General features: G+C 29.0%; 2 protein-coding genes across 4 annotated transcripts; one reads left to right on the top strand and one right to left on the bottom strand.

Moving 5' to 3' along the window:
• Positions 1–4,154: 4,154 nt before the first annotated feature.
• LOC100206000 (uncharacterized) lies at positions 4,155–16,289 on the top strand. Of its 3 annotated transcripts, none has more exons than XM_065815094.1 (6): positions 4,159–4,355; positions 4,520–4,627; positions 4,785–4,823; positions 14,382–14,471; positions 14,955–15,123; positions 16,048–16,289. In XM_065815094.1, exons 1-6 carry the CDS (start codon positions 4,263–4,265, stop codon positions 16,140–16,142), a joined length of 594 nt encoding a protein of 197 aa, XP_065671166.1. In that variant the 5' UTR covers positions 4,159–4,262; the 3' UTR covers positions 16,143–16,289. The 3 variants fall into 3 exon arrangements, with proteins under 3 accessions (XP_065671168.1, XP_065671166.1, XP_065671167.1); XM_065815095.1 differs by having other exon boundaries at positions 4,160–4,355; positions 16,060–16,289; XM_065815096.1 differs by lacking the exon at positions 4,785–4,823 and having other exon boundaries at positions 4,155–4,355.
• A 2,666-nt stretch (positions 16,290–18,955) lies between these two features.
• LOC136089896 (uncharacterized) lies at positions 18,956–19,840 on the bottom strand. Its single transcript, XM_065815992.1, has 2 exons — positions 19,681–19,840; positions 18,956–19,560 (listed from the first exon to the last, which is right to left on the bottom strand). Exons 1-2 carry the CDS (start codon positions 19,838–19,840, stop codon positions 18,956–18,958), a joined length of 765 nt encoding a protein of 254 aa, XP_065672064.1.
• Positions 19,841–22,301: the final 2,461 nt, after the last annotated feature.

A 22,301-nucleotide genomic window follows, 5' to 3' on the forward strand; every position in this document is an offset into this window, starting at 1 on the left:
TTCAATAAGTAGTTGAGAAAACCTTATCCCCCTAAGAACAACGCTATTTTAACTGGCGTTCTGGATGTACTTAAAGAGGTTCCAATTTTTGACTAACTATAAATTTCAATAGCATTGTTTTGATTTTAGTTGGAAATCGAGATGGTGTTCCCTTTTATTAGTTTTTATATTTTATATAATAAAATAATGCATGTTATGTAAATAAATGTTTTTTGTGAATATTCAAACTTGTTTGTATTCTTACATATACTTTATAAAGTATTCTTTAGGTCTATTTGTATGAAAGCTTATTGATTTTTATTAGGTTGCCAAGTACAATCAAACTACATAGACACAATTAATTTAAATATATGTATATATATATACATATATATATATATATATATATATATATATATATATATATATATATATATATATATATATATATATATATATATAATACATATATATATATATATATATATATATATATATATATATATATATATATATACATATATATATATATATATATATATATATATATATATATATATATATATATATATATATATATATATATATATATATATAAAACACGTGGCTACTAAAAATTTGCACCAAAAAGATTTGCTTATAATAGTCATTCAAATTATATTATTGTTTCATAACTGATCAAATAAGTAAAGATAGCAATAACAGATCATCTTATAACTGAAAGTGTCCCATGATCAACAGCGTAGCGAATTTTAGTCTTAAACGAGCAAAGAAGGTTTTCAAAGTATTCTGAACTAAAATCTCGTAACTTAAGTTGAATTCTTTTTTTCAGGTGGTTAAAATTTTTGCTTTGAAAACATTGGAATAGACTTTCTGTTTTTGGTGAGCTCAAAATGTCTCAATGGGCCTTAACATTGGTACATTTGGTGGATTATCATCCTTAGAAACATAGGTTATATTAAACTTCTTACAAGTTTCAATTGTTAGCTTTGCATAATGACAGCTTGAACCATCAGGCAAAAATATATATTTTATATTTTTATGATGCGAATTGATAAAGGAAGCAATTTTCATTTCAATGCATTCTTTGGAATACATTCTTTTATCAATGGCATTATTCTTAATTGCAAAGAAAGGCTTTGATTTACCAAATCTACTAATTGCAATCCATACTAAAACTTTCGCTTGAAACTTCGATTTAAACTTATATTTAATATAATTTTCAGTTTTGTTTTTATCTTGACTATAAAAGCCATCATTTCCTGTTGTGCTTTGGCTGCCTAATGTACAATAGGACTCGTCATCCATGGTAATTTCAAACTTATTTGACGGTCGGAAAAAAGTTTTCGAAAGTTTTAACACTCGTTGTTTTTGCTTAATTATTTAAATTTCAGAGCTTTCTGATGTTTTCTTTTTTTTGAAATATTTAAGTCCATGATGTTAAAAATTTTATTAACATAACTTCTATGAATTCCATATTTTAATGTAAATTCTCTGGAAGATTCTAACTTTATTTTCAGACTTGTTAATGAGTGAAGTAATTTTTCTTATGTCCATTTTGTATGGTTTTCTGCCTCTTCTCGACTTTCTTTTAAGGTCAATATTGTCGTCAACTCTTTTAATAATAAAATCAATTGTTCGCCTTGCAACTTTCATTTGCATAAAATGATGCACTGTAAATGTCTTTGTCTATGTTATCTAAATAGAAGTTTCCAATAAGCTTTCGTTGGTCGTTTTCTTTAATACCATCCATTTTATTTATATAATTTTAATTACCAAAATCAGTATCAGATTATGAAATAAGAATGTCTAGTGAATATATTTAACTTCGAACTGCAGAAATATTCGAGTTTGTTCGTGAGTTCAGAACGTTTAAATTTTGTGCAACTTTTTAGAAGCCTCGTGTTATATATATATATATATATATATATATATATATATATATATATATATATATATATATATATATATATATATATATATTATATATATATATATATATATAACACGCGAGAGTGGCGGTCGTAACATTTATTTATTTTTTTTTTTTTTTAGGTGCCCCAAGAAGTCCTAACGGTCTTGTCACAGAGCACCGCGGAAGTGCATTTAACCAGGAAGTTTACGCCTCCTTCCTTACCGCGTTGCATTTGACACTAGTTAAACTATTAAAAAAATTTTTAAACATTTGACACTTTCTAAACTATTAAATTTAACCAAAAAATAAAAATGACTTGAAACTTTCCAAAAATGTGAAATACTATCATATAATTTAGTATGCAAAAGTTACAGTATTAAAGTCTTAAACTTATTTCGAAAATTAACTCTACGTAGCGTGACAGTCGTGACGTTTACTTTTTACCACTTCTGAACAAAACAATTTTGTCAGACTTAATCCAGCAAACAGCATGGTTTAAAAAAAATTATTTGGTGTGCGTATTTAGCACACATTGATAATGTTATATGCTTAGTTATATAGTTTTTACATAAAGTTTTACAAGTATTTTTATGTTGTTTTTTTTTGTCGTGACGGTCGTAACGGTGACGGTCGCAACGAAAAATCCAATATTAAAAAACAGCAAATAAAACAATCCAATCAATAATTTAAGAAAAAAGTATAAATTATGTTTTAAAGCCATGTAAATTATGTTTAAAAAATGCATTAAAACATTATCAAGTTCTCAATTATGGTTTTACGATACAATTTTTAACGCTACCCAACAGAACTTTAAATAAACGTCTTATTTATCATTACCCAACAGAACTTTAAATAAACGGTTTTAAAGGTGTAAGGATTGTAAAAACACGTTTTTACAATCCTTACACCTTTAAAACCATGTTATAGTATGAAAAAATAATTTTCTTTAATAATATTTTTGCTTAAAAGTACTTTTAAATAGTTAAAAAAAAGAGTTATCGAGCTTAGTATGTGTTTTCGTTACTTTTTTTCTTTTTTTCTTTCTTCCTCTTTCTCGCGGAATTGTCCATATATTATATATATTTATGCAGAAGCGCTTTTATGGGTGTGTGTGGGGGAGGAGGTGTTCAACCCCCTCCCCTCCCTGATGAAGGCGATTTTTAAGCTTATAGCCGGTTTTTATACAAATTTAGTCGGCTAGTCGGGTACTTTGACACAATTCAGTCGGGTATGTTTAGTTTTGAGGACTTTTTTTTTTTTTTTCTAAGAGGCCAGTATATAAAATACGTTTGTATATGCATATATAGCATAAATATAAAATATATATGTATATTAGGGGTTGAAACTTTTTTACAGTAAACAAATCCAGGTATCGCGATTTTTGTAAAATCAAGACCCGATTATAATAAGTGCTTAAATATCGAATTCGTTTAAATAGTGTCTTAATTACAACAAATTTTACTATAATATATTTAAAAAAATATTTAGTAAAATAAACCTAATCTATCCAAAATTATTATTAGAAAATAAGTATATATGGCTTAGAAAAATTTAAATAAATAGGGTCATGATTTTATAAAAAACACGAATTAATAAAAAACGCGTTAATATACACTTTTAAGGCATCGACTATAAAAAAAAGTTAGACTTTAAAAAAAACCTTTTTTTTTATCTAATTTTATAAACAAATATTTAACAGCTTTTAATTTACTTATAAAGTAATTTAATAATTGATCATGAGCCTCTTGCAAGAATAAAAAACCAGCAACTGCACATATTATCCTTTAGAGATGTTTTGAAAATCAATACTCGCCTTTCATCTTCTTCAAAATTATATTGCGCGTTTCTCGACTATCAAACTTAACGAATACTGAATGTAGTTTGTTTAAATCTTGAGATCTTAATCGTATGACTTAATTGTATGATTTTGTCGGTTTAAACATTATTTAGATTCAAGTCTTTGATGATTTCATTTTATCTTTATCATCTTCATATTTATCATGAATATAATTTTTGAAAACAACGGTAAATCAAAAACTTTTTCCTTTTCTGGATATTTCAACTGGTTATTGAAAAACCATATTTATCAAATTGATTTGCTCTGGTGATCTAGATTTAGCCCCTGCGACATTACTAGACCATGTATTACCAGCATTAACGATACCATTATTTAAAAAACAGCGTAATTTTTGATTGATTATAAAGATTATAATACTTAATTAATTTAATGTTAAACTTTTGTATACTGCATGTACGTAATCTTTATAAGTATTCATTTAAACAGACGCGGATGGGTCAAAATCATCGAGTTACTAGGATAAAACAATACGCAGCAATATTCGGATAGTTGGACTTGATATTGATTCAAATGAGCCTAAACATTTTACTAGGATGTACTGGTAGCGTAGCGGCAATAAAAGTACCAGAACTTATTGAATGTTTGAAAAAAAAGTGGAACAATGTTAGTTTTTGTGTTACTTTTTGTTTTAATTTTAATATCTGATATAAGAGTTTTGAAGAAACATAAAGTTTATTTAAGTTGTTTTATTATTTGTTATTGTTGGTATTTTTTAATTATGTATTAAAAGTTTCATTAAAAGTAAAAAGTTATTGAAAATTATTTAGGCTAATATTAAGCTTGTGCTAACCAAAAATTCGGAGTTTTTTCTTACAAAAGTTTTAGAAAGGACCACATCAAAAGTTGAATGGTATAAGGATGTTGATGAATGGAAGGTAACAATAAACTTTTAAAACTTAAAATATGATAATAATGATGATGATGATCATGATTGTGATGATCATGACTATCGATAATCATTCCAATAGTGATAATCATTGGTAATTAGTTATTGTTGAATATAATTTATTTATATGGCTTTTTTTGATTCAGGACTGGAAACACATTGGCGATCCTATATTGCATATCAATGTTAGTGATTATTATTTATTTTCGTGTAAAAATAGATTTATGTAAAAATGCCATTTATGAATTGAAAATTTTCTTTTATTGAATATTTGCTTGAAGAATATTTGATGTATTATCATCCTTAGGAACAAATTTGATGTTATTAGCTTTCATGAAGTCAATGATCTCAGTTGCATAATGAGCACTCGCTAAGTTTAACCAAATGATATATTTGTGTTCGTTATACACAGGGTTGGAAAATAACCAAACGGTTTTTCAAAAAAAACTGACCCAAATGTTTTTTTTATTGTTTTTTTGGGTTTATGGGATTTTTGTTTTTTTTAAAAACTAATAAAAATTCCAAATTTTATTGTTTTTTTTTATGTACAGTTTTTTTTTTTCTTTATTTCATAAATTTACCTCCTTATTGCTCCAGTGTCCACTTCAGTCAAGGAAGCAACTCATTTTTTTAAAATATTTTTTCTCAATCTTTAATTTAGAACATAACATTAGCATTTTTACAAACAAACAACATTAACAATTAACATTTTTAAACAAGGGCGCTATGAGAAGAAATAGATTGAACACAGTAATTTCAGCAGAGGTGATTTGAACCTCAACATTTTAATTGTGAGCCAAATATTTTACTACTAGTATACTACCTTATTATATCTACAGTGCACAAGGAAACTCCTTCAACTTAAATGATGTTAATTTATTGCACTAAATTAAAAACATGTTCAGAATATTTTATTAAAAAAAATCACAATAAAAATTATGGTAACTGAGTTATTCAAAGCTGGTAAGACAATATAAATGTTGCCAACTAGTTTTTATACTAAAATGTTCAACTTGTCACTTCAAAAACTAGTTTGCACATGTTTTCAATATATAATCTAAAAGTTTGAAACATGATGTTGCAACCTTGTAAATTATCGTCAATCTGGACTATGAACACTTTTTAAACATTTTTGCATTATGGAGGAAACCTTTTGACCTAATCGCTACCTTTTTTTTAACAGAAAATTATACTATCCAGCTTCCTGGAAAAGTTCTAGGCCTGATCAACACTATGCAGTAATTATCTTAATCTTCTTATTTTACCATATGACCATAATCTTTTTTTTAAAACTGAATCGAAATAATTATCAGCCCATTTGGGGTGACATTGAACACTCCATAATGTTTTTATTTTTTAGATTATGGATAGATTCGTTTTGCAAGTGTATTTGTGCCTAAGCTTAGATTGTTCATAAGAATATCTAAAATAGATTCATTAAGAACCATTGTAGTGTCTTCACTACCAGGTTCTTTATTTTTTCCTGCAAGATGTTTTATAACCTCAGTTTTGCAACTAAATCAAAGTAAAACAAGCTCTATCGTGTTTCCTCACCTTTTAGTAAACTTTTTACTGATGTTCTTTTTCACCCTGCTGTTCATAGTCACCCCCAGTACATGTTGTAAACTTGTAGCTGATATAAAATATTTAAAACCTGTAGAATAAACAGATGAGCATGAGTATCATTTTCACCAAAAAATCTTGTCCTTGTGAAGTGCATACAAGTTTCCAACATGTTCTCTCACTGAATGAGCAAACTCGTTGAAAACTTGCATGAACATAGCATATGTTTTTTATGTTTTAAGGTTGTATGCACTTAACAAGGACAAGCTCACAGTCTAGTAAACCGTAGCATAATTTTTTTTTGCCTAACATTTTTTTACTTGCAGACTGTGAATAAAGTTCAGCAATTTTTATATATAGTGTTCTGCTTGTGGCTTTCTAGTGAATTTTGCAGTTTATAACATAAACTTTAAAAAATAAAGATAAATACCAATATAAAAGGACAGATATAAAATGCTTGTTTGAAAATATGTTCTAATAAATGTAATATTATTTAGGTGTTAAGCATTTATTGATATAGCACTATAAAAATAGATGATTTTTCTATAAATGGTTCTGAGATACCATCTTTTGAAATCGCAATCTAAACTAATACCTTTATTTATTTCAATTATTTATTTATTAATTAGTTATTATTAGTTACATATATTAGTTATAATTATTAATTAGTTATTACATATTAGGTATTCAATTATTTCTTTTTCTTTTTTTTTTGTATCTAATATTTTCCTTAGCTTAACTTTTATGATCATTATAACAACCATTATTACCTGCTATTTCACTGTTGCTTAAAATCAAATATTTTTCCATTATCAATAATTATTGTTTTTGCAACAAAAAATTTTGTTGCTAACTTTCTTAAGGATAATTTTTGCGCATTATTTTTCGCTTATTAACGGTGCTTTAACTTTTTTTCCATATTGAATTCCTTCTTTTTTTTTAAATATCAACTCTATTTTGTAAAATATTAAATTTTTTAGCTTTAGTTCTCCGACTTTTTCCATCTTTGTTTTTGAAAGATTTTACAAGTCTTTTAACTTTGTCAGGCTCTAGTTTGACTGGGCGGCCTCTTAGTAAATCTTTAGTTGTTGAAGAATTTTCATATTTTTTAGTTATCAAATAAATTGTTCTTTCATTTATTTTTTTTCTATTTAAAGTGCTTAACATTCATGTTTTTTTACAATTATTGATAGAATAAAAATACATTTGTTCTCAAGAGAGATATTCTTGTTAAAAAAATTTTTAAAAATGATTATAGTTTATTATATAGCATCACAAAAGCGTGAAAAATGTGGAGTATAATGAGAATGTTCAAATTGACTTGAAACTGACGGAAGAAAAAGCTTCGTAAAACCTGCTCGGATCCAGGAGGTTTAGTAAGAGGTGCATTTATGCACAAATAATATGGATGTAAAAATACATGTTTGCTATTAACATATTAATATAACCTTTAGTATTTATATAGTATAGTATTTGCTGAAAAAGAAGATGATGATCAAATGAATGTGTGGTTTGACTCTAAAACAACAAGAAAAGAAGTCACAATCTTAGACAGAAATAAGAAAAAAATTGTGCTGAACAACGTTTGTCAGGGAAATGGTTTGGGTATTAGGTAGAGTTAGAAGTAAGAAAACTTAGATAAAGTGCATTACATATGGAATGAATGCTTTAGTTCAGGAATGAAGATGCTTGAGATTTTTATATTAGAGAAGCAGCATAAAATGAGAAGGCTAAAGCTTGATGATGATAATAATAATCATGATCACGAGGATGATGATCATGTTGATAATGAGGATGTTTATAAATAAATATACATGCATATATGTATAAAATATATCATGAACTTGGAATAAAAAATATGTAGTTTAGGATATATCAATGTTTATGTAGTCCCGATCACAAACACTGCCCTTACCTTGGCTATATTTTATCAAACCCAATCCTGGTCAAATTATAATTACTTACTACTACCAGGCCAAACCTTTCAAAAAATATGAATGTTTTATAAACTTAAATGTTCATATGAACTTGAATCTTTTACAGGATTTAAATGTTTGAGCATATAAGAAATTAAAGCAATCTGCCTTGTTTCCCAAAAACTTTATCTAAAAATTCTAGATCTTTAAAAGGTATGGTTGTAACGGGTGATGCGGAAGTTATCGGACAAATCCTAATTTAATTATTTGAGCATAATAATTAGTTTTTGTGGTTTTATGCGTAGGCATAAACGTTCTATAAAATATAAACTTTATTATTTGAAACACAATCATTTAAAATGAGGTTAAATGCAGCTGAACGAGAATCTTTTCGAAAGCGACTAAAAATGTTTTTTGTAAATAAACCTAATATTAAAAAAAAAAAAAATGTAAATCGTTTTGAAAAGGAAGGATTTGCTCGAAGTACAATATATGAACCTAAAAAGACTTGAAACTGTTCAATCGTTTTCTGATAGAAAGCACCCTGGTCGTCCAACATCCTGGACTAGAGAAAAGAAAGCCGAATTGACGAGACTTGTCAACAATCGAAAAGGGGTCAGTCAGAGAAAAATAGGTATTAAATTCGGTGTAAATCAATCGACAATTGGTCATCCGTTAAAAAAAATGAATAATATTGATAAATAATTAATATTGATAAATAAATAAAATGAAAAATATAGAAAACATGAAAAGACTCCAAAATACACTATAGAACAACAAATAAAGGCAAAGAAAAGAATCAGGAAGCTAGTTAACCAACTCAATAACACAAAATCGCTTCTAGTCATCGATGACGAAAAATACTTTTGTTTTGCAAGGGACAACATGCCTGGATATTACACAAACAACAAAAAGACATGCCCAGAAAGTGTTCGTTCAATAGGAAAAGAGAAATTTCCAAAAAAATTATTAATGTGGATAGCCATATCTGACCATGGTATGTTCGAGCCATTGTTTTGCACTTCCAAGTCTGTAGCGATCAATTCATCAATCTATATTAATGAATGTTTAGAAAAACAACTTCTTCCATTTATTCACAAGTATCATGGAGACTTTAACTACTTATTTTGGCCAGATTTAGCAAGTTCTCATTATTCTAAAGATTCTCTAAATTGGATGGACCAATATGTTTATTACGTTGATAAAGAATCCAATCCCCCAAATGTGCCTCAAGCACGACCAATTGAAAATTTTTGGGGACATTTGGCACAGAAGGTTTACGAGGGAGATTGGCAAGCTTCAACAGAGCAAGTTTTGATTGATCACATTAAACTAAAACTACAAGAAATTGATTTAAACTTTTTACAGTCGCATATGAAAGGCGTCAGAGCAAAATTGAGATCAATTGCAGATGGTGGTGTTTTTTCATATAAAAAATAATATATTTTTAATAAAAGATAAATGCTTTATTTAAAAAAAAATAATAGTAGTTTGTTTTTTTATTTATAAATAAGTTATTGACGTTTTTATTTTGTCCGATAACTTCCGCATCACCCGTTATTTAGTAGTGTACCAATTGCACATTTTAGACCAATGTCAATGGACAAAAAAAGGCCAGTACCAATTAATTAACTGAGTATAAGAATAATCAATAATATAAAGCTAGATATTACAGGTCAGGTCAGGATAAAGATCATTCTGATCACCCAGCTACTGGTAACATCAACTATAAACTGATGTCTTGCTACCTTGCAACTCTGACTTAAAATACACTCTGCCTTAGGGTGCTTGGTTGAGTTTAGGTTAGTGATGGCGTCATAAGAAAAATACTACACTCCATCTCATCAATAGACAGGCATAGATTTAAAGCTGTCTTACATTGTTTCCTGCCTTGGATTATGAACACGGGATCATCTTCACTCTTTTTTTGTTACTCATCTATATTAATGAACTTCCCAACAATGTTACACCTAAAGTGGCTTCATTTGCTTTGGTCAAAAACATGAGGTTTTAATTGCTTAGAAAAAGTAGCTGATCATGAATGCGATCTCTTTCTGACAGAAGACAGCATAGTGGTCTTGTTTTCTTGTTCCTTGTTTCAATCTATAGCTCTATAAATCTCTTAATTATCATCATATGGAATACTGTTAAGGTTGATTTCAACATATCTAAAATGGTTGTGCAACTGTCGCATCCATGTGGAAACAGTCATACAACAAGTTTTGTTATGCAAGACAATTTGTATGACAATTGTTGTGCAACCCTAAAATATGATTAGTTGAATATTTCGAAAATGGAATTTCAAAAAAAATAGGCTTTCACATATCAACATAACGTGAACAAGAAGGATTTATCAAAGAGTTTAGCAAAAAAAGCTTTATGCAGAAAGTGCAGAAGTATCCTGTGCTGCACGACAAATTCAGTACTGAATTTAAGAACAATATTATTGAAAAAATATTATTGCTTGGAGAGTCATTTGTATTTTTTTGGTTTGACTGACCAAGAATGTGAATCAAAATACAAAAACTTAAGGTTGGCCTATGGACACTTTTTAGGGAAAAATAAAGTGCACCTTCTAGGTCAAGGCAAATTGTTTTCAGTGAAGAGTATGATTTTTTTGCAGTGGTTAAATATTTACATTGACCATAGAGATACCACAGCTAATGTTGGAGATAAAGCAACAACAACAGAATCATCTATATCTTGTATAAGTTATGATACTATGAACTATGACGAAGAAGTTAGTAATCAGGCAGAAGTATTAAATGAAAATTTAAGTGAAAATACAAGTGTTGAATTTTTCTTCCAAAACACACAAATCAAATACATTTTGTAATCAACAAAAATTGTTAAATGAATTAAAATCTCCTATAAATATGATAAAAAAAAGCAGTTTCAAAGATCTCTATCTGATGAAAATATAAAAATCAAGATACAATACAATTAGTATTATGAGCAGTATTAATGCAACATTAGGAGTTGGTGCACATGAAGAAAGTGACGATATTTCACATTTTTCTGAATCTATTTGTGCTACAATCAAAAGACTACTTTCTAAAACCTAAGCAGTTGCTAAAATAAACATACATCGATATTTAGCTGCTCTGGAATTTCCAGATATTGTTGACTGACATACAATTTCTTTGTTTTTGTTAATAGTTGTTTAAGATTTTGTTATACATAATTTAAACCGTTATTTCAATATATTAATAATATAAACAAAAGATTGCTTTTTTTCATTGTTCCAAAAAAAATCTATTTCCTGCTAGATTGTGCCCACAGCTAGTTACATAATTACATTGACATGATAAGGATCCACTTGGATAATTAAAATACTCTGTTAGCATTAATCTTACAGTTTTAACGTCTGTTGTGTATTGATTACTTATGCATCAATATGTAAAGCATTACCATCAAGTGTTATTTTTCTCCATTCTCCAGAAATAACTTCACCAGAATTTGTTTCTAAATCAACAAATCCAGATGGTACATACACGCCGAGATTGATCCTTAAATAATTATGTAAACAAATTGTAGCTTTTATAATGTTTTTAAATTTTCTGGGGTTGCTTTTATTGGACATCTAAACACTCTCTAGCTACAATAATACCAAATGTGTTTTCAACTGTTCATCTAGTCCTAGATAATCAATAGTTAAAAATGTGTTCTTTGATTGTCAAATATTTAGCAGAAAAAGGCTTCATTAACCATGATTTCAATGTGAAAATATCATCACAAACTAGTACCGTTGGTACTTGTGTGCCATTTGATAGCTGTTGAGTTTTAGAAAGTTTGTTCTTGAAAGCTTTACCCATTTTACTTTCATTGAGTATAGAAGTATATGGCCCCAATACAGTTAGGAAAGTACCAATCATTTTCAAATTCATTTGCTAATTTTTCCCACTCATTTGATGTACTTGGTGCCTTTAGATAATATGGTTGTAACACATCCTAAATGGCCTTTGTTGTTTTATTTATAATGTTGTATACTGTTGTTCTGCCCAGTTTAAAGTAAAAAGCTTGTGTTTGTTGTAAATCTCTAGTAGCCAAGTATCTCAGTGTCACAGACAATTGATCTAAGGGTTATATAGTGTGGCGGCTTTGACATGACTTTTTTGTAATGGTAGGTGCAACCATTAACAATAAATGTTCATAACTTTAAGGCAACATTCTGTAAAAATGATGAAAAAATTCTCTGTCATGAAGTTGTAGCTTAGAAATAAGTGTATTAAATTTTCCTGGTTTACAACAATTTTTAAACAATGAGTGAATCGAAAATTTGTGCTTTCTTTTTTTTTTTTTATTCTGCAATGTTCTAAGAGCTAGTAATGTATTGCAAAGTGCGAGCTGGCAGTTCAAGAGATAATATTTTTTATTATTTGTCATTGTTCTAAAAATCAATTGGTTCATATAATTAGTTTTCTTTTTTTAATATTACTTTATTACTAGAATTAGAAACTTATTATTAGAAAAAAGTAGAGTTATTAAGAGAAAAATTCTCGAATAGTATTAAAGCTGATGATCAAAATCTATTATTTTTTGGCCGGATATTAGTATTGTTGGGTATTTGGATAACTATTTCTTAACAAAAATTAGTTGAACAAGTTTTTATGTTACATAAAACTTTTGTTCAACTAATTTTTGTAAAGAAATAGTTATCCAGATTCCCAACATTGTAGATATTTTATCTACATTGTAGATAAAATATTGCGGTATAATAGTGCGGTAGTGGTGTAGTGGTAAGAGCGCTCGCTTTGTAAGCGAGAGGTTCGGAGTTCGACTCCCACCACGTCCCTGGAAGTACCGCGCTCAACTTACTTTCTCCGCGCAGCGGCCTTGCTCGGCAAGGTTCGTGTTTCGGAGTTAAAGAGTTGAGAGAGGGTTGCACCACGAATAACAACTAAAAAATAAAAACACAAAAAAAAAATGAGTAGCCTCCTCGACTGTAGTGGCCCCCCTCGGGCCTTGGGGAGGTGAATAATCTAAAAAAAAAAAAAAAAAAAAAAAAGATATTTTTAATGTGGTATTTTTAAATAAATTTTTTTAATGCTAAAATTCTTCAAAAAATTTATTTAATTTTTTTAAATTTTGATTCTTGAGAGTTTTTTTTTTTTTTTTTAATCTTTGTTATATTTATAGTTTTTTGTTATCATTAGAACCTGTGTATACTTTTCATATTTTTTCATATTTTAAAAACATTTTTTTTTACAACAATTTGTAGTGAAGATAATTAAAAAAATATTTAGCTAAAAGCACATATTTCATAAATTCAGTAACAGGTTTATAATATTATAATAAAAAAAAAGGGGAGAATTATTTGCTTGACATCACAGTCAAGTAAATAATGCTCCCTTTCCCAAGTGACAAAATAAAAACAATGGAAATTTATATTTGCAAAATTATTGGAAACATTACAAAATTAATGGAAACAGCTGGTCATGCAACAATTATTGCAGATGTTGTTTTGCAACAGTTGTCGCACGACTGTCATGCGACTATATGGAAACCAATCTTTATCTTGTTTGGGGTGGTTCTTCTAATTATGCTTATTCTCCTTTAGACATAATCCAAAATCACATTGTTAATGTGGTTGTTCGTGCTCTTGTTCCCAAAATTGTTCTTCTATCCCATTTGTCATAAAAATGAATCTTTTTCTAATTTCTACAACTTCTACTATGGCCACTGTTCAAGCCATGTCACCTCTTACGCATCTCTTGTTTAATCCCAAAAACTTTTTCTAACACATAACTCTTGCTTTACCTAAACCCAATCTCATACAACTTTGCTAAATAATGACTCACTATTTAGCAAAGTTGCATGCTTTTACTGTAACTGTTTCACCATGTTCAAAAAACTTTTATAAACTTAGTTTTTTAACTCAAACACAATACTTTAAAAGTCTTTATCTTCATATTTTCTTTTCTCATGCAGTTTACAGTTTTTCAAGTCCTCTATCAACAGTTTTATTATTATTTTTAAACTGATGCTGATTGGTACATTGCTAGTTGTATCTTGATGCTGATTGGTACATTCCTAGTTGTATTTGTGTAATACTAACTATTCCTGATATTATTAACTTACAAAAAAATGAGTTAAGTCTTTGAAGCAGTTTGCAAACAAAAAACTAACAAAAAAGAGTAATAAAAATATAATTTTGGCAAATAACTAAAATTTATATTTAGACTAAAATTTCAAAAAGTATGTTTTAATTTAATTTATAAAAAAATTTGAAAAATATATATTTAAATAAATATTTGAATTTAGTTAAGTAAATGGGCTGATATTTTTCTGATATGTCCTCTGGATGCCAATACAATGGCTAAGCTTGCAACTGGTTTATGTGACAATTTATTGGTAAGATTTTATATTTTTATTTTCTAATATGAATATTTTTTTTTATATATTTTATAAATTTTTTTATATTATATTATTAAAGTAATACTAAAAAATATATATAAAAAATATTGTATGGAAAAAAAAAGTTTTACACCTATAGTATATAGAAATTAATAGAGATTCTATAGAAATTCTATAGAATTTCTATAGCCCATATGTTTTAAAAGTTTATAGGAATTCTATAAAACTTTTTTTCATGGGTAAGAAGTAAATATAACAAGATAGTAATGGAAATATTTATTTTATTAATAAAATGATTTTAATAATTAAAAAATTTATCTTGTTAATTAAAAGATTATCATTTCTGTGCTTAATAATGATAAAATAAGATTGATGCAGCACAGAATCTTCTTCATCACCACAAACAGTTGATGCACATATACTTATATGTTGAATATATAAACTTAACAATTATAAACTTATTTTTCTTGTTTACTTTAGACTTGTATTTGTCGTGCGTGGGATTTTAAGAAGCCTATTATAGTTGCACCAGCAATGAATACTTTAATGTGGCAAAATCCTTTATCAAGTCAACAAGTGGCTTTACTTACACAGCTGGGCTATTTTTTTATATATCCAATTGCAAAGTTACTTGCGTGTGGCGATACAGGTAATTATGATAATTATTTTTTAAATAATGTTTTATCATATTATTAGGACATATGAGTAAAAGGACCTCAGAAAGCTAGATGTTTTCTATTCTACAATCCTGTCAAATTTAAGAGATTCTGTCAATTTTCAGATTTCAGAATGCTTTATATATTAACATCCTATTAAGTTTAAGAGGCTGGTCGCTTGGCCATTTTTAATAGTTTGGAAATATTTTTTGCTAGATAGCTAAAAGTGTCATCCTTTTTTTTTGCTAGATGGCTAAAAGTGTCATTGGATAAATATTAAAGACTTTTTTCATTAGTGACCTTGTGGGATCTTATTAGGGAATGTCAGGTTACCTAATAGCCAATTTTGGTTAGATTATCATGATTTTCTGCATAAATGAATTTTTGTAATATAGTTTTTACCACATAAGGGAAAGGAATGAATTATAAATATAAAAATTTAATTACCTAAAGTAATTGTATTAGACTTATTAAAATAAAAATTGTTTATATTTTTAAAAAAATAATATTTATTTTAATAAGTCCGGAATAAATTTACTAAAAAATTAATAATAACAATATTAGCCAGATGGCTACATAATTTTTAATTGTTGTAATTTAAAGTGTAATACAGTATTGATACAGGTTTGAAGTTTGTTATTGTTTATTGCAGGTTTGAAGTTTATTTTTGTTTATTGCAGATTTGAAGTTTATTATTGTTTATTGCAGGTTTGAAGTTTATTATTGTTTATTGCAGGTTTGAAGTTTATTATTGTTTATTGCAGGTTTGAAGTAATAGTTTAATATATTGTTATAACAAAACGAAAATTTGGAGAATTCTCAAATCTTATCACTCTACTGACATCTATAGCTTTTATTAACTATGTATATTGGCGTTTATGCACATGCGACAATTATAAAAAATTTTCGTTAAAAAGTTTTGTTTTTAGGTATTGGTGCAATGGAAGAAGTAACTTTAATTGTCGAATTTGTTTATCAGCATATTCAAAAATTTGATATCGTTATTCATTAAATTTTTGTGTAGCAGAATAGCATTTTCTTTATTTATGTATATACAAACCGACCGGACTAATATTATAATTGGAAAGATAACCAACTGAAATTCTTCCGGATTTTTAAAACGCTTTTAAAAAGTTTAAGAAAATTTAAAAATTTAAAAGTTTGTATTTGTTGTCACGTTTATAATCTAATATATTCGTTGTGAATCGTTCATAAAGATTAGGGGAGAAGTGGGACACGAATTTTTTTTTCAGGGTAATTGCAATATCCTTTTTATTTGATGTAGAACTGAACCAAACTAGTCTTAACAAATAAAGCAGGGTTTGGGACACCGAAACCATCCCCTAATATTGACAGAATGTTTTAATAAAGTATATATTTTTTGGTTTAAGAAGAACCCTGCTGTTGTGTTCATAATATATTCTCTTTAAGAGCGGCACCGATATATAAGATAGGGCCGTATATATATATACATGTATAATAATATGACACATGTCCCTAATAAACAAACTATATATATAAATGTCAAGAAATCAAATTAACTCATAAATCTTCATAATCGAGTGGTATTTTATTCTTCGTCCACGACTTGATAATCGAATTGTTTGATCTTCTTTTGTATTTTCAACTAAATTGTTCTCATTAATTATTTTATTATTCTCGGTCTCCAATTCCAATGACGTTGTACCACTATTGCATTCTTTAAACAAAAGAGTAGTTTCTCCTCTGTGCATTTTAGCCACATTATCCCGAATCAGGCATGGAGCAGATATAGCGTAAACTTTTCTAAGTTGAATCTGATTTCGACGAAGGATATGTCAATTGTGATTTAATTTTACTTCATATGATCTAGGGGCAACGCATTTCATTATTTTACCTTTAAGACTCCATTCACGAGTTACTTCGTTTTGAATTGCAACAGTTTGGCCTTGTCTATAAACGTATGGTTCAAAAACACCAATATTTTTATCATAGTATTTTTTAGATTGAACTCTCTCTTTGACTATATCTCTTGCAAATTTTGACTGTTCTTTATTTCGAGATTGAAACCTGGGTAAGTTATCTCTCAGTTGACGCCCATGTAATAGTTCCGCTGGAGATAAAGCACATTTTATTGGAGTATTACGTAAAATTAAAATACCTTTATAAATGTCCTTATTTGACATAGCATTTCTTTATCAACAGTTTAACTGATTTTACAGTTGCCTCTGCTAAACCATTCGATAGTGCATAGTGTGGACTACTTGTTATGTGCTTAAATTAACATTGTTGAGAGAATTGGCGAAACACTTTCGAACTATATTGTGTACCATTATCTAACGCCCACTCCTCAGGGATACCATTTCTAGAAAAAGAATCTTTGCATGCTTGTATAACATTTGCTGATCCAGTACTTGAAAGCAGAAACACCTCTGTCCACAAGCTATAATAATCGACAATAATTAAATAGTTTTTTTTAGCCCACTGAAACAAATCAGTTCCAAGTTTTTGCCATGGTCGTGTTGGGACATCAGGAATTAGGAGAGGTTCTTTCGGCTTTGATGGGAGATACTTCATACATGCCTCACATTTTCGAATTAACTGTTCAATTTGGTTATTTAAACCTGGCCAAAACACACTCTGACGTGCACGACGTTTGCATTTCTCCATTCCCAAGTGACCTTGATGCAATTTGGAAGGAATTTCTTTTCGCATACTAACTGGGATTATTATTCTATTTTGATATAATAAGAGTCCATCAATTTTAACTATTTCATCTTTAATATCCCAATAAGGTTGGAGATTCGCCGGACAGTATTTTTTGGAATTTGGCCATCCAGAAATGATACTTTCTTGCAATTGGTTTAAAAGTTCATCTTCTGCAGTTTTTTGCTTAATTTCTTCTAAACGACTCTCTGTAGCAAGCATACTTTTTATTATAGAATTTACATACACATTAAGATCATTTTCTGCAATCTCATCTTCTTTTGTAGGATTAGATACAGGTGCACGAGACATTGCATCTGCATCAGTAATAGATTTGCCTGCAACATGTTCTGCAGTAAATGAAAATCTTAATAACTTCATTCTTAAACGTTGAATTCTTGGAGACATTATCAATAAGTGAGCGATAATTTAATATTGGAATTAATGGTTTGTGATCTGTTTCTAATATAAAATTTGGCAAACCATACAAATATTTTGACATGCGTGTGCACCCCCATGTTACTGCTAACATTTCCATTTCGATTGGATAATAATTTTTTTCAGTTGTCGTAAGAAATCTAGATGTAAAATCAATTGGTTTGTATATACCATTATGATTCTGGTAAACTATTACGCTAAGTCCATTTAATAAACTTCCATCTGTTCTCACTTTTACAGGTTTTTTAACATCGTAGTGTGCCAAAATGGGTGGATTGGTTAAACTATCTTTTACCTCATTGAATGCTCTAGCATGATTTTCAGTCCAAAACCATGCTGATCTTGAACTCAAAAGATCTCGCAAGGGTTCAGCTACTTTAGCAAGCGATGGATTGAATTTTGCTAATTGCTGGGCCATTCCAAGAAAACTACGTAAAGACGTGATATTTGTTGGTTTTTGGAAAAAATTTTATTGCTTTAACTTTTTTAGTCAATGGTTTTACTCCTTCTGTTGAAATTTCATGACCTAAAAACTCCACTTCTGTTTGATCAAATAAACATTTCTCTACATTAAAGGTAACTCCATTTTCAGCTAATCTATTTAACAATGCTACAAGGTTTTCGTTATATTCCATTTCTGTATTTCCAAAAACTAAAAAATGATCCATACTTTTAACCACTCCTTTTAGACCATCAATAACTTTATCCAATTTTTTTACTAAAAATTTCAGGGAGTGACGTTAATCCAAATGGACCCCTCGTTGGGCAAAATTGCCCAAAAGGTGTTGTAAATGTACATTTTAACTGACTTTCAATATCCATTGGTAACTGCCAATATCCTGAGTTAGCATCTAATATTGCCATATATTTACATCTATTTCCAAGTTGGGCCAATGAATCGTCTACACTTGGCAGTTCATAGAATTCACGCTTGGTGTCTTTGTTTAATTGTGTTAAATCAATACAGATACAAAGTAGTCTATTTGGTTTTTTCACAATTACTATTGGATGACACCAGTCTGTAGGTTGATCTACTATTTTGATAACACCCATCTCTTTCAGACGCTCTAGCACTAGCTTCAACGGTTCTAGTAGTGGGAACGCTACTCGCCGTGGCGCTCCAATGTGGTATGGTGTTGTATTTTCTTGTGTTATATGTACAGGGTCACCTTTAATAGTTCCTAACCCTTTTAATACTGAAGGAAACTGTTCTACAATGTTACTTTTTGATTTTGAAATCATAGCACACATGAATCGTTCAGGAATAACCACTTTAACTAGGTTAAACTTTTGTATGGCAGGTCTTCCTAATAAAGCAGTTTGCACATTATCACAAACATATATAGTAATTAATTTACTGTTCTAACCGTTTTTAGAGAATGATTTTTTAAACTATCCAAGACAATTAAGTTGCTTATAATCAGGACCAATTAGTTGTTTATTAGTAGTGAATAAATGTTCAATTTTAATTCCAAACTTTTTTAAATGTTTAGTTCCTATAACTGTGACTTCAGCGCCTGTGTCAATTTTAAATGTTATTTTTCCATATTTTACTTTTCCTAAAAACAACGCACCTAGATGCTGCATAGTTGATAAATTTTTACTATCGTTCTATTGATCAACATCTCTATCAGGAATATTTGGTTTTGCTTTTAGGCAAACTGAACAATTTGAAAAGTGATTCATAATGCTACAGTCTCTGCACTTTTTACCCCATGCTGGACATGATCCACGAATAAATGGATGCTTTTTTAAACAGAATTTACATACCAATGAATTAAATTTAAAATCTCTATTATCACTATTCTGTGTGGGTGAATTAAATTTATTTTTACTGTACAATTGTTTTCCAATACGATCTACACTTTCGCTTTTATTATTTCGCAACTCAGATAAACCATCTCGTGCTTTTTCTGAAGGACGACAAATTTCTACTGCTTTATCTAGTGTCAAAGTCTTTTCAGAAAATAATTTCTCACGTACTTTCACAGGTGTTGAAATCTACATCACAGGTTTCACAGGTGTTGAAATCTACATCAAGGTCACTGTTCTATTTGCGTAATATGTTTTTCCTCGCATTTTTGGATTTGAGAACAACAATTTTTTTACCTTTTTTTGTTAAATACTTCATCTTTTATTCTTAAAATTTCTGGTGTTGATGTGGCTATCATACGCCCTCCCTTTTTACGTCTACGTCTTAAAATCTTTCGAGAAGATGCCTGCAAAATATATATCATAGTATTATATAATTATAGAATTTAAGGAAAACCTAAACTAAGAATATTTAGTTTAAATTACCTTTCGATAACCACGTACAATCTCAGGAGAAAATACAGATAAGTTTTCTTTTACTGCTTCATGTTGCACACTTGAACCTGAGATATCTGAAAGAATAGCACTTGTATTAATTTCTCGCATGAGCCTTTGTTGCATGGTTCTTGAGGCACATCTTAATCTGTAACAACTGCTTTATGTTGCACATCCAAATCTGAGATGTCTGAAGAAGTAGCAGTTGTAATTGATTTCTCACATAAGTCTTCACTGCATGGTTCTTGAGGCACATCTCTATCTGTTACAACTGATGGTAAAAATATATCATTCCCATATACATTCTATCATAAAGCCAAATTCCTGTCACGCAAAATCCTGATATAATATTTGTTGGTGTGGAAGATTTTTCCCATGCTTGTCGAATGAGACTGACCATCTCATAAATTGTAATGGCTTGTCCTGGATTGCTAAGCATCCAGCTATTGGAAGCTGCATTAAAATATGTTTTCATTGGACCAAAAATAGACCGATCTAAAGGTTGTGTCTTATGTGAAGTATGTGGTAGCAAAGTCATCATACAAACATGGTCTTCTTTTGCATATTCAAGTGACTGTAGTGAAAGGTGGCTTTCATGATTATCCGTAATCAATAAAACTTTGTGATCTGCTGTTGGGCGTACAAACTTAGCAAAATGTTGAAAAACATTTATAAATATTTCAGTATTTATCCATCCAGATTAATTGGCTAATCCAATAGATCCTTCTGGTGCTTCATTCATTAGTGGGTTTTTAAATAATTTTCTTGGAAAAACAATAACAGGGGGTATTTCTATACCAGCTGCGGAGACAATGCAACACACTGTTACTAATTCACCTCTTTCTCTAGATGTTATTTGCCCGACTAGCTTTGTTCCTTTTGATGCAATGACACAAGGAGTTTTTTGCACAGTAGTAAAACCTGTCTCATCAAGATTAAAAATTTTAAATGATGTTGCTTTAGACTCTGGTATACTTTCTTGTAATTTATTAAAGAAAATATCAATAGTATACCAATTAAATACCGATGCTCTCGCAATTTAAGTTGCCTCTGGTTTTGTAACAGATAGTTTTGGGTTTCTTTTTAAAAATCCTGTTCGCCAATCTTGACCAGCCTTTTTTTGCTCTACCAACGCAAGGGACATTTTATTTTGTTTGCTTGAGCCATTTCAAAAGCTGGAGCTCTTACTTGAACTGGTGGAAGGCCATATAACATATCAGAACATGACTTTAGATGAGTGCTCAGTATTTGTTTTTGTGTAACAGAGAAAATCATAGAATGTTGATAATTTGGTTGAAGAATAGCAGCTGGGTATTGACACTATTTTTATACACTTATGAAGTGCAGACTTAGAAATGCCAGCTGAATATGCTGCTTCTCTAAGGTTTATCCCATTTTCCGCTTCGGCTACAGCAATTTTAAAAATGTTTCCTGAAACATGTGGAATTTCACCTTTTCTTTTATAAACTCAAGGCATGACCTGAAATTTAAAAAATTAGGTTTGATAAAAAAATATCTATTTGTGATGGTATTAAGGTCACTTTTATTACTATATCTTATATCAGACTATTATGAAACTATGATTTTATTTAAGATTAAAAAAACTTTTATGCGTGCCTTTTGCTTTTCAAATGCTTTTAAATTATTGATGTAAAAAGAATTATCAATTTGCTCTAAAAAATAATGATGAATCAAGTCAAATTTATCTTTAATGAAGATCTCTCTTTCCAAATTTTGTTTT

Source organism: Hydra vulgaris, chromosome 13, assembly GCF_038396675.1.
Source record: "Hydra vulgaris chromosome 13, alternate assembly HydraT2T_AEP".
NCBI lineage: Eukaryota > Metazoa > Cnidaria > Hydrozoa > Anthoathecata > Hydridae > Hydra > Hydra vulgaris.